The sequence below is a fragment of the Podarcis raffonei genome, chromosome 10 (assembly GCF_027172205.1).
Source record: "Podarcis raffonei isolate rPodRaf1 chromosome 10, rPodRaf1.pri, whole genome shotgun sequence".
Lineage (NCBI taxonomy): Eukaryota > Metazoa > Chordata > Lepidosauria > Squamata > Lacertidae > Podarcis > Podarcis raffonei.
In genome coordinates, this window is record NC_070611.1 from 9,749,122 (window position 1) to 9,763,032 (window position 13,911).

The following is a 13,911-nucleotide window of genomic DNA, read 5'->3' on the forward strand; positions in this document are numbered from 1 at the left end:
CACCTCCCCTTCTTGTATTCCAGTTCCAATTTTTAGCTCAGCAAGTTCTTGTCCCCAAACTTTACCTTGTTTTCTCTAATTCATTTTAGTTAACCAATTTTAATTTATAAACCTCAATCTTTATACGTCAATACTTATTCTTCAAAATCTTTTTCTAGGTTCACCCCCTCAATTTAATTAACCAATTTTAACTTATAAACCTCAATCTTTATACGTCAATACTTATTCTTAAAAGTCTTTTTCTAAGGTCGGCCCCAATTCCCTTCCCCGAAATCCCCGTTTTTATGTTAGTGGCAAAACCAAATTAATTAAAACAGAATATAGTTATACACCCTTTGGATTCCCAAAGCCCTACCACCCCCTTTCCCGGTTTCGAACCCCAACAAAAAGTCCATCAGTCCATCTGCAGTCAGCCTGGCGACCTCACATCCGAGGCTCTCAATTCTCTCTCAATTCCTCTCTGCCGGTTTTTTTGATAGTCTTTTATATTAAACTCCGAATCTCGAAGGAGGAAACAAAAACAACATTCTAGGCAATACATTCATCTTTATAGCTGCAATTCGACCCAACAAGGAAAGCTTCAAATTCGACCAAATTTCTAAATTTTTTTTCACTTCAGCCCAGCATTTTTCATAATTGTCTTTAAACAAATTCCCATTTTTAGCTGTCATATTAATCCCCAAATATTTCACTTTCTTAACCACAGTCAGGCCTGTTTCATTCTGGAACTTTTCTCTCTCAATCGGTGTTAAGTTTTTCTCAAGAATTTTGGTTTTTAACTTATTCAATTTGAATCCTGCAACCTGACCAAATTCTTGAATTAATTCTAAAACTCTTTTAGTACTAGATTCTGGCTCCTGTAGTGTCAAAACTAGATCATCTGCAAACGCTCTTAATTTAAACTGTTTGGCTCACGGGTTGTTGCTTTTAATCCAAATGTTCAGAGAAAGAAGTCAGCGCTCTCCGACCATGGCATGCGGCTTCACTCAGCAGGGGAAGCAGTCGACTCACAGCACCGCACCGCTCTCCGTCCCCCGTTCCAGAGCCTTTAAAAAGGCTCCTTTGCGGGTTGGGGGGGCGCAAATGGTGCCCGCCGAGTCACCAGGTCCACAGGCTTCAACGCCTGTGGTTTCTGAGGGTCCCCGCGTCGCCGCCGCGGCAGAACCCGACCCCTGCTGAGCCGATTCCCTCCGGAGCTCGGAGGGAATCCGCCATTAGGCGATGGCGCTAACCCGGAAGAGTCAGAGCAACATTTGAGAGCAATGTTTGATTTCTGTTTGAATCCAAAGTTGCAGCTATGGGAGAAACAAGACCCTTTTAGGGTGTTAATGCTGTGAACCGCTTCATTGCTGGCTCAGGTTGTATAGATGTCATTTTTTGGTCATTTTTTTACCACAGTTTAATGCCTTAAATCATTGTTTCCAGACATTTGAGACTGGGTACATAATAATTAGAGTGGTACCTCAGGTTACATATGCTTCGGGATAACCTAGAAATAGTACCTCAGGTTAAGAACTTTGCTTCAGGATGAGAACAGAAATCATGCTCCGGTGGCGCGGTGGCAGCAGGAGGCCCCATTAGCTAAAGTGGTGCTTCAGGTTAAGAACAGTTCAGGTTAAGAACGGACCTCTGGAACGAATTAAGTACTTCTGAGGTACCACTGTACAGGCATACCTCAGAGATACTGCAAGTTCGGTTCAAGGGGGTAGCCAGGATTTTTGTTGCAGAGGCAGGCTTTATATGTTTGGAGGGGCAGAACCTCAGTTAGTTAAGTATTTTAATTGATTTTTATTGATTGGGGGGAGCTGGCTACGCCCATGGTTTCGTTCCAGACCACCGCAATGAAGCGAATAGCACAATAAAGCAAGCCACACAATGTTCTTGGTTTCTCAGTGCGTATAAAAGTTATGGTTACATGGTCTGTTAACCCCTTGGCTGCAGGGGCGGGGGAGACCCAACTCCAGTCCCAGCCAGCTCCACTCCTGTGGTCAGAAGAGGTACTGCAGCAGCTCCAAGAACAATGGGGAAGGAATCCTAGTTGCAACTGCAGGATAGCCCAAGTAGTATTGCTTTCAAGGTGCAGTGTTGAACCCCTTCTCTATGTTCGATGAGAATGTATATGGGGCTTCCTTATTCTGACTGGCTTGGAATAGTGTAGGTTCGTCCGCTTCTGGTTTCATTTTTACGAGGAATGTCTCAGCCCTTCACACGAATCAATGTCTTATGCAGAAAGATGACAATGAAATCAGGACGGAAAGATTTGTATACATTTCACATTTAGCTTTTTATTCTGAAATCCTCTGCTTCTCTGTAGGCTTGCCTCTTCTACAAAATGGATAGGTCTTAAATCTTTTTTGTAACATTAAAACTGCTTCTTAATAGTTATGATTAAGCAGTGCAAACCTAACCGTGTCTACCCGGAAACAAGTCAAGCTGGATTCAGTTAGGAATAGGATTGCAGCCCAAGTCATTGTTGTGTCTTTTGCTTTACCAGATCCTTCGAATCATGGAGTCCATCTGGGAGGAAGAATCCTTGGATTTATGTCTGCTGCCATATGGGTGCATTTCTACAGGAAATAAAATAGGTAGAGCATTTAACAAGATCAAAACCCCACAGAACTATCTGGAATTGGGATCTTATTTTTATTTTTGTGTGGGGTTATGTTACACACCAGTCCTACTTGACTTCCCCATGCACAAAGAGACCCTTAACCTCAGGGTTGTGGGTTCAAGCCCCACGTTGGGCAAGAGATTCCTGTATTGCAGGGGGTTGGACTAGATGACCCTTGTGGTCCCTTCCAACTCCACAATTCAATGAATACAATAGCAAGGTTCTATGAAAGGAGTATGCATGAAGGAGACTATGTTTAATGCTTTCTCTAGAGTAACTTTGCTGTCGACACTTGCCTTTGTGTAATTTTTTTCTCTTCTTCATATGTGCATCAAACTCATGTCCCTTGACCATCTTTGAAGTAAACTAGAGAAATGCATTAATGAGAGCAAGTTGTGTTTGATCTGTGTGTGTATCAAACATATTCCTGCTCAGGTACAGTGGTGCCTCGCAAGACGAACGCCTCGCAAAACGAAAAACTCGCAAGACGAAAGAGTTTTCCATTTTTGAGTCGTTCTGCAAGACGAATTTCCCTATGGGCTTGCTTCGCAAGAAGAAAGCCCATAGGGAAATCTCCGGGGACCTCTTTTAAATTCTGGCCATCGGGAGCAAAGACTTTCGCCCACCACCGGCCTTCAGAAGAGGTCCAGGAAGGCCGGCGGGGGCCGAAAGGCTTTGCTCCCCACCACCAGCATTTTAAAAGCGGTCCGGGAAAGCAGGGAAGCGCTGCGCTTTCCTGCTATCCCGGACCGCTTTTAAAATGCTGGCCATCGGGAGCAAAGACTTTCGCCCACCGCCGGCCTTCAGAAGAGGTCCTGGACCTCTTCTGAAGGCCAGCGGGGGGCAAAAGTCTTTGCTCCCCCCTGCCTGCCTTCCCGGGATAGCGGAGAAGCGCAGCGCATTTCTCCGCTATCCCGACGGCTTTTGAAGGCGGGGGGGGGGGGGGAGCAAAGACTTTGGCCCACCACCGGCCTTCAGAAGAGGTCCTGGACTTCTCCGCTGTCCCGGGGCGATCTTAAAATGCTGGCGGGGGGCAGCGAAGCCTTTGCTGCCGACCCCCAGCATTTTAAAAGCCCCCGGGACAGCGGAGAAGTCCCCGCTGTCCTGGGGGCTTTTAAAATGCTGGTGGTCGGGAGGAAAGCCCTCCTGTCCCCGGAGCTTGCGGGGTGGGAGGTGGGGAGAAGGGCTTTTCTTCCCACCGCCAGCCTTCAGAACAGCCTTCTGAAGGCTGGCGGTGGGAAGAAAAGCCCTTGTCCCCCCCCCCCCCAGCCTTCAGAAGAGGTCGGGGGACAGACTGTCCCCGGACCTGGTCTGAAGGCGGTTTCCATAGGAACGCATTGATTGATTTTCAATGCATTCCTATGGGAAACGGTGCTTCGCAAGACGAAAAACTCGCAAGAAGAAAAAACTTGCGGAACGAATTAATTTCGTCTTGCGAGGCACCACTGTACATTTTTTCAGCTATTGCTGTCATCTGTTTTGAAGTTGTTTTTTCTCCCAACGTGGAAGTAGGCAATGACTCTCCTTCCTCCCATTCTATTTAAGCTACACTTGGCAGAGTTCCTTCTCTTTTGGGGGGGGGGGTTTGTCTTCCGACTGTCCCAAAATCAGCTGCATAAGGACTTATGTTCTTACATGCCGATGAATTATTCTAATTTCACAGACATGCCCGGGTCTTGAACTTTTACTGATTTTTATTTTTTATTTTTAAGAATCCCTGTTAATTGCTTGAATAAAGTAATGGGGTTTTCTAAGAAGAAGGAAGTTAGATATTCTTGTGCCCAGAATGACTGTAGACTTGAACATAGCATTTGGTTCTGTGAACCCATTACATGGGGAACCTGGGGAAAATCAGCAAAGGCTAAATCAGACCAAAGTGTTGCATTTATCACCAACCTTTTTATTATGATTGCACAAACAGTGTGGACACATAACTGCTGTTGTCATTGCCATGACTGACAATCTGTAATATACTCTGCAAAAAAATAAATAAAATCAAGTTTGCCTTATTTTAAGAATCCTTGCAGGAGAAATAAAATATCTAGTATGAGAATACTAGAAATGTCATTTGTCTTTTACATTGTAATGTTTTTTCTTTTTTGTTGTTTATTTTTGTTATAAATCTGAAAATCAGTAACAAATTTTGAAAGAAAAAAGAGAATACTAGCAATTTCCATCCTGGCATTGATCAGGAATTCAAAGAAGAAGAAATTTCTTTTGATCAGTTTTGAATCTGGTTCAAATCAGTTTTGAAAGGTTTAGTCCGCTATTTTGATTCAAAAAGTTATCCTGTTGAATTCAAGCACAGGAAGAAACCTGCTCACTGATCTCAGAAACTATAATGCAAAACTTGGTTGCAATGTCTTAAGAGATGTCTAAGTGCATAGAGAATGGACAAACAGCATTCTGAAATATATAGTAGAATATTAGCATGCCTTTAATTTTTATAGGAATTATTGAAATTGTAAAAGATGCCACGACGATAGCCAAAATCCAGCAAAGCACAGGTGGAAACACAGGAGCCTTTAAGGATGAAGTATTAAACCAGTGGCTAAAGGATAAATGTGTAATTGAAGAAAAGGTGAGTTATTTCTTCTTTTCACTGGTTTAAAAAAATGTAATTATTATGAGTAATTATTTTGAATTGTTGTATGTTGCTTTTAAAACTATTTTTAAATAATTAAAGTAAAGGTAAAGGGACCCCTGACCATTAGGTCCAGTCGTGGCCGACTCTGGGGTTGCGGCGCTCATCTCGCTTTACTGGCCGAGGGAGCCGGCGTACAGCTTCCGGGTCATGTGGGCAGCATGACTAAGCCGCTTCTGGCGAACCAGAGCAGCGCACAGAAACTCCATTTACCTTCCCGCTGGAGCGGTACCTATTTGTCTACTTGCACTTTGATGTGCTTTCGAACTGCTAGGTTGACAGGAGCAGGGACTGAGCAACGGGAGCTCACCCCATCACAGGATTCGAACCGCCAACATAGGCAAGTCCTAGGCTCTGTGGTTTAACCCACAGCGCCACCCGCGTCCCATTCTTACAGTAGTTGACACAATTCCATTCCTACCAGGAGCACTCAAAGAAACCTTTGGAAGATCCCAATACCACTTTTCAGTGAAATGCCAATTCTTGTGTGAAGCAGACTGTATATAGAGTGTTCTCTTTACAACCTCACTCTACATAACTATGTATAAAATTATTGATACAAGAATTGTTACATTTTAATACATCGTACTTGCTTCAGATAGGTGCCTTTAAAACTTTCCATTTGAGTCTGACTTGGGACTTGAGGAAAAGCTCCCCATTTTCTTTCAGCTTGCTTTGATTAACTTCTCTGTCTTGCTTGTAAAATGGCCACAACAATAAGCATACAAAAATGTTAAGAGGTTGTATCCAACTCAGTTATACTCCGAGGAGGCCCACTGCAATAAATAGACCTTAGTTAGTCATGTCCACAGGTGGCGCTGTGGGTTAAATCACAGAGCCTAGGACTTGCCTAGGTTGGCGGTTCGAATCCTGTGATGGGGTGAGCTCCCGTTGCTCGGTCCCAGCTCCTGCCGACCTAGCAATTCGAAAGCACGTCAAAGTGCAAGTAAATAAATAGGTACCGCTCCAGCGGGAAGGTAAACGGCGTTTCTGTGCGCTGCTCTGGTTCGCCAGAAGCAGCTTAGTCATGCTGGCCACATGACCCAGAAGCTGTATGCCAGCTCCCTCGGCCAATAAAGTGAGATGAGCGCTGCAACCCCAGAGTTGGCCATGACTGGACCTAATGGTCAGAGGTCCCTTTACCTTTACCTAGTCACGTCCATTAATTTCAACAAGCCTACTCTCCAAACAATTACTGATATTGGATACAGCCCATAGTATTTATTTGTTGGCCTCCGTCTGTCTCGGGAGACAATGGAAGAAGGCGCCTTTGGGGATAAAGTCAAACTGTTGGAGAGGCTATAGAGGCTGGTTGGGGAGAGACAGGTTTTGTTGCAGGTGGGCCAGCTGAAGGCATCTGGTTTTGCTTCAACAGCTGCACCAATTCTTTGAAAGCAAAGTTTTGTGTAAGCTGACATACGGTTGTGAAAAAAGAGCATTTTATTCTTTATAACGGTGAAATTTTGGCACTAAAGTTGATCATGGAAACACAGAAAGCTATCTTGCATTGAATCAGACCATTTATCCACCTCGTTCAGTATTGTCTACCTAGGCAGCCAATTGCTCTCTCGGATTTCAGACGACGACAACAACAACAACAACAACAACAACAACAACAACAACAACAACAACAACAACAACAACAACATATTATTTATACCCCGCCCATCTGGTTGGGCTTCCCCAGCCACTCTGGGCGGCTTCCAGAAAAATATTAAAATACTGTAATACACCAAGCATTAAAAGCTTCCCTAAACAGGGCTGCCTTCAGATGTCTTCTAAAAGTCTGGTAGTTGTTGTTCTCTTTGACACCTGGTGGGAGGGCGTTCCACAGGGAGGTCGCCACTACTGAGAAGGCCCTCTGCCTGGTTCCCTGTAACTTGGCTTCTCGCAGTGAGGGAACCGACAAGGACTTCAGCAGCCCAACATGGAGATGCTGAGGACTGAACCTGGAATCTTCTGCATGCAAATCATGCGCTCTGCCTGTGAGCTTTGGCCCTTCGTTACAGCTGCTTTCTTTAATTTATTAGTTTCAGGCAGCCGTGGATAGATTTGTGTACTCTTGTGCTGGTTACTGCGTGGCAACCTTTGTCCTTGGAATAGGAGACAGGCACAATGACAATATTATGATCACAGAGTCAGGTGAGTGTGTTTTGTTTTTGTTCACACCTGAGTGGCATCCATTTCAATGTAATTTGAATGCAAGCCTGCATTCCACTGCTACTATTAATGTCAGTGATCTTTACTGTCTACTGTTTACCATGACCTCAGAATTATTATTCTTACTTTTTAAAATGCTGCTACATGCCTTGGATTAGAGAAGAGGTTAGGTGTTGGTTAAAACCTGTGGGGAAGAACTGGTGACTGGAACGTGGAATAAACTCTGGGAGAAAATGAACCTGAAAGTACAATGTTTGTGTGAAGGCAATTGCAAGACCATCCATCATGCGCTCCTCGCCCATAACTTGGGGTTTGCTTCACAGCTCCCCTAACAGACAGACTTAGCAGCGAGCCAGTCTAAGATTTCAGCCCTCAGCAGTGGCAGAATCTAAGCTGCCTGTCTTTTTTCCTTTTAAAAATCCATCCTTTGTGTTGCTGAAACTGCAAACCTTTTAAAACAGTTAAACAGTTGCACAACTGCCCTGGGAACTGGGTGAATGAGGTATGCTGATGTTTTGTATCCTGGAAGTGCTCTTTCCATAACTGGTCCCCTTTCCTGCCACATTTAAGCTAGCCCTCTCAAATCCTGCAGAAACATTTCCCACCGCCAGTCTAGAGCCTAATCCAGAGAATAATGTCTTTTTAGAAAGCTGTAGATCCAATATTGGACCACCACTTTTAGAATGTTATGTCTGTCTTTGTCTTTCATTATCAGAGAGGAGAGAGACCTGCAAATTTTCAGTCATTAGGTTGTAAGAAAAAGTAACCTTTGACAAAGTTAAGAGAGCTATTTCCATGGAAAGGTAAGGTCAATAGAGTTGGGTGGGAGAGAGGCTGAAGAGGGATGACAGTTTTTGAGTCATACAAGACGCACTTTTTCAAACTATATCCAGGTCAAAAAAGCATGCAAGATCGCAAACTAATTTGCACCTGCAATGAGGTCTTTTTAATGATCACTAAGCATCATATTGATTTCTCCTTCCAAAGGTAATCTATTTCATATCGACTTCGGCCATATTCTTGGAAATTACAAGAGCTTCCTTGGAATTAATAAGGAAAGAGTTCCTTTTGTATTAACACCGGATTTTCTGTTTGTCATGGGAACCACTGGAAAGAAAATGAGTCCCCGCTTTCAAAATTTTCAGGTATAAAAACAATAACCCATTAGTGAACCTTATAAGAGAAATGTGCAGTACACCTTAGATTTGAATGTTAGCTGCAACATGTTATCATCCAACATTGCAAAATAAGTTGACCGAGATCCCTACATTTGAATCTGAAGGAAGGGGAAGAAGATAGCAGAGGAAGGATTTTAGGGGGAGGGGCAACAAAATTATTTAGCAGCTGCATGCTTTTTCTATTCAGCAGTAGACCATAATAATCCTTGAGTTTTTAAAAAGACAACCCATCTATTCCCCTGTGGCAAGGCTAACTACCCTTTACCACATATACTTTGTGTGGAGAAATGTTGTACAATCGATACTAGATCCTGACTAGCAGTACTGTAGGGCTGTATCCTACGCCACATTTCTACACAGCCATATGCAAATCTAAATGTGTACAACAGAATAGCACGTACAGATGCATGTCCTTGTGTGTGGGGTTGTCTTCAGATTCCCCCTGTTTATGCATGAGATATGTGAAGAGACTCCCTTATTTATATTGGAGCATTTGGACTCCACCTACCAACTGAAGCTCTCAAGGTGGCTTGCAATATTTTAAAAATGCAATAAAATAGGCAATGGTGCACTAGTTACGAGAGTGGGGTGAATATGAATATACAGATGCAAGAGGTTGCAGGAGCACAGATATTAGAAACCTCTCTCCCTATCCTCTGATGTTCCATCTGCCACTCTCAAGTCATTAGCTGTAATTGTATGCACATAGGGATTCACGTGCCAGCGGTTGACATGCTCTGCATTCCTAGCCGTCTGGCGTTCCATGGAAGTTTATTGGGGATTCCTCACAGGAAGCATCAGGAATGTTGGACAAGCTTCCTCGGAAAAAGTCTTACATACTCTTGCTGATCTCCTTCAATCTGCAGTTGCAAATGGAGGGCTGATTGCATGCTCCACCCATCCACTCAGCTTCTTCAGGGCAATAGTGAAACCCAAAAAGTGTGGCTGGCACCCCATGTGAACAGAACGTTCTCTCTGGGTCCTCTGCAAAGCTCCAGGGTTCCTTGCCAGATAAATCCCATGCAGAAAACGTTCCATGATGGACGGAAGTTAGGTCTGTGGTTTTCAAACCAACCCAGAGCAATGCATTTGCAGAAGCACAAAAACAATCGTGACAAAATTAGGTGGACTGGACTTTGTTTATCCTTTCTGGGTCCTCTCTATCTATGTAGACTCTGTTCTCCAAAGTATCCTAGGGCTGCTGTGTGAGAATGGGTAGAGTCAGTGGGCGTAACAGCCATTGGAAGTGCTATTTCACACGTTTAGATAAGAGGACTGATTTTGGGTACCGTTTTTCCTGACTAACCACAAGTCTCTTCATAGCCCATAGTCATTTCAATGAGGTTTGTTTGTTTGTTTGCCTCTAAAGGATATCTGTGTGAGGGCTTACCTTGCTCTTCGGCATCACACAAACCTTCTCATCATTCTGTTTTCCATGATGTTGATGACTGGAATGCCTCAGCTGACTAGCAAAGAAGATATTGAGTACATCCGCGATGCACTGACGGTTGGCAAAAACGAAGAAGAGGCTAAGAAGTATTTCCTAGATCAGATCGAGATTTGTAGGGATAAAGGGTGGACTGTGCAGTTCAATTGGTTTCTGCATCTTGTGCTTGGAATCAAACAAGGCGTGGAGAAACATTCTGCCTAATGGTGAACGGATGCACACATAACTAGAAAGTAACCTGCTGTTACAATCGGTTCTTAGCCTTTTGGGCCACCCCAGTTCCAGGGACTTTCCCCTGCCTAAAATCCAACTCTCATTAAAAAAAGAGAACTTTTGTCGAGGTGTTGATACAGCACCGTGGTTGATTTAACATACACAAAAGCCTTGTTGAAATGGCCTTCATGCTCCCCCCTTATTTGCCACAGGTGTTTAATAACCTATTGTTAGAATTTAGATGGTACCACTGCTTTGCTGATTGTTTTGTGTAGCTCCTGCAGCAGGATAGAAAGACCTTCTGAAAATACTGGACCATATGCAGAATAATTTTTAAAGTATTTTTTTCTCTTTCTCATTTAATTTTTAAGTAAACTGTAATTTACAAATATTTTCTCTGAGATCAAATGTAGTGTGAGCAGGTGTCCACTTGTGAACTTGGGGTTTCCTTCCTCCTCTCCCACCCGAAGCCCCCCAAGCCAGCTCCAGAGGTTGGAGGACCTTCCAGATAAGGAGAGATGGAGGTGGGCAAAGAGAAGCTGGAAGTCTTGCTCTCTGCTTTCATAATATTAGCAAAGGGACTCCATTGTTTTAAGGATAGGAATTTGGAAGAGGAAGCATCATAGCGGTGTCATTCTAGGTCGAGAAATCCTCTCTGTTGCTGGGATGAATATTACACACAAGAGGAATCATTCATCTGTCTGAAAACTGAAGTGCCACTGTCCATGGATTCCTCTGGTAGCTAATCACAGAGTGTTTCAGACCATCCCTTTGAAGAAAGAAGATGGAAGAGAAAATTGCAGGAGCCAATTTGCATTGGTGGGGGGGGGACAGGGACTGCTAGGGTTGATAGGTAGTAAACAGCTGATCCATTCTTAAATTACTTGTAACCACTGCCTGTTAAGTCTGTACCTATTATTACTCTACGTGTGGAAGGATAAAATCTCTGAAACAGGGATTATTTGTCCAAGAGAAGCACTGCTTGGAAAGTAATTTTACCCATCTAAATTTCATTCTTGGCAGTGTCGGTTAGGTTTAAAGTTTTCAACCTTTCTTCTGAAGTTTCCCCCCCTTTTTTAAAAGTGAGTGGTAGTTTTCATTGCCTGGCGCAGTGATATATTTATACTAATTAATAGTAAACTCAGTGAAATATTAACCTGTATTTAAAAGCTTTATAATGGTGGTACTAGAAGAAACACTGTCCAAGAGCCTCTCCTTCATTTACCAAATGTTTTGACAAGCCAAAAGCTTATTTATTTTTCTCAGTGCCAGGTGTTTTAGTTTTCAAATACATACCACTGCCACAATCCAGAACCACAATCGTCATACCCAGCTTAAAAAACAGGTGTTGTTTTTTTAATGGGCCATTCTCTTATATCTAGTACTGCACCACAATCAAAACAGAATATAAAGAGACTATAGATTAAATATAACTACTAGGGGTGGTATTCAGAGTAGATGCACTATAGTTAATGAACTGAAGTTAGTTTTGTTCATTACTTTTAATGGGTCTACCCTGAGTAAAAAGTAGTTGAACACTACCCCTAGGTGTGTTAAGATCTTCACTAGGAAGATGGTGAGAATTTTATAATTGATTCTAGAACTGTAAAATTACAAGCATTGCTAATACTACAGATGTTGTCTGAATTGTGTTTATATAGCCAAAGCAAAAATGGCTTGAAATTCTGGCTTCCATGTGTTATGTAAAAGCAATTGGTATGTAACAGAGTGTGTATGATAAATGTTAAAAAGCATAATAGATTTGGCTTAATCTTTTTCTCATCTACATGAGTCACTTAACACGGTGACCCAAATTAACAAAGTAATGTGTTGTGGCTCTTTATTAAGAAATTCTTTCTTTCCTTGTCCACTTAAATCGTTGTTTTATGTGCAGTGATTTCTTATACAGTATTAAGTACAGTAATTTTGGCTGAAATAGGAAAACATATTCTAACAAAGTTGCTTGTAAATGTTTTAAAACTCAGTATGTGTACTGTAGGCTTACAGTTTTAAAAACTGTGTCCTAATTTTGAAATGATTTGCATATATGATTGATTAAACAATACTCATATACCTCTTTTTCTCTCATGATTTTATTTTAAAACTCTGTAACTATGAAAATATTTCATACTGATTAGGAAGAAGTGAGGTTTCTAGTTTGTCCTTGCACTCTTTCTGCTGCATTAACATTCACACACGTGAATAAATAGCACAGGAACACTCACCATTGGCTGAAAATGCCCTAAATAATATCAAGTGCTAGAGTGCTAATATATGGTAAATGGCAGCAGGAACATTATTTCACCCTAACCACCAGATATCTAACAGTAACAATTACAGTAAGTTGAATAACTCTGCATAACTTTTCTAATTTTGCATTAAGTATTTTCTCATTTGTAGTAATTTAATCTGCTTTTGTTTGCCCAATGGATACCTTACTCAGCAACACTGCCTCTGGCTCCTAAGATTTCTCTAAGAATTCATCATCTATTTCAATCTCAACCCTAGAGCTGGATATACAGGTCTTTAAAGCTAGGAAGCCAAATTCTGTAGCCAGTACTATGGGCTGTGGCCCTTGGGGCTAGACCCTTTCCCAGTGGTTGCATTCTGAATGCCCACACCCCTCAGCTATGTGAGTTTGCACACTGCAGAGAGAAAGGGCTTGTGGACCCTTTTGTGTAAGTGTGACCTTTTGTCCAGCATTGAAGTAAAACCAGACAACAGACCAAAAATATTATTTGGAAGGATTTAAAATGAGACATACTGCAAAGCTGAGGCCAGCTTAGCAACTTTGCTGCCAAGCTACAGAAGCAAGAACACTGCATAGGCACAGAGTAAAGTAAAGGTAAAGGGACCCTGACCATTAGGTCCAGTCGTGGCCGACTCTGGGGTTGCGGTGCTCATCTCGCTTTACTGGCCGAGGGAGCCGGCGTACAGCTTCTGGGTCATGTGGCCAGCATGATGAAGCCGCTTCTGGCGAACCAGAGCAGCGCACGGAAATGCCGTTTACCTTCCTGCCAGAGTGGTACCTATTTATCTACTTGCACTTTGACGTGCTTTTGAACTGCTAGGTTGGCAGGAACTGGGACCGAGCAATGGGAGCTCACCCTGTCGTAGGGATTTGAACCGCCAGCCTTCTGATCGGCAAGCCCTAGGCTCTGGTTTAACCTACAGCACCACTTATTATTTAATAAGAAGCTAATACTTAATAATTTTAATTTAATTTAATAATATTTAAGAGGGACGCGGCTGGCGCTGTGGTTTAAACCACAGAGCCTAGGGCTTGCCGATCAGAAGGTTGGCGGTTCGAATCCCCACAACGGGGTGAGCTCCCGTTGCTCAGTCCCAGCTCCTGCCAACCTAGCAGTTTGAAAGCACGTCAAAGTGCAAGTAGATAAATAGGTACCGCTCCGGCGGGAAGGTAAACGGCGTTTCCGTGCGCTGCTCTGGTTCGCCAGAAGCAGCTTAGTCATGCTGGCCACATGACCCGGAAGCTGTACGCCGGCTCCCTTGGCCAATCAAGCGAGATGAGCACCGCAACCCCAGAGTCAGCCACGACTGGACCTAATGGTAAGGGGTCCCTTTACCTTTAATATTTAATAATTAAAAGTTCATGCTTTTTTAAATGTGCTTGTGGGAGGGGGGCTATTGGTTATAT

At 43.0% G+C, this 13,911-nt stretch overlaps 1 protein-coding gene across 2 annotated transcripts in view; it reads left to right on the forward strand.

Annotated features, from left to right (window-relative positions):
- PIK3CG (phosphatidylinositol-4,5-bisphosphate 3-kinase catalytic subunit gamma) overlaps nt 1-12,324 on the forward strand; it is a 30,208-nt gene extending 17,884 nt beyond the window's left edge. For both annotated transcript variants that reach the window (XM_053405044.1, XM_053405043.1), the window contains exons 7-11: nt 2,495-2,585; nt 5,062-5,192; nt 7,286-7,397; nt 8,403-8,560; nt 9,963-12,324. In XM_053405044.1, the coding sequence (XP_053261019.1) occupies nt 2,495-2,585; nt 5,062-5,192; nt 7,286-7,397; nt 8,403-8,560; nt 9,963-10,244 (774 nt within the window). In that variant the 3' untranslated portion in view covers nt 10,245-12,324. The remainder of the gene's footprint in view (nt 1-2,494; nt 2,586-5,061; nt 5,193-7,285; nt 7,398-8,402; nt 8,561-9,962) is intronic.
- Nucleotides 12,325-13,911: the final 1,587 nt, after the last annotated feature.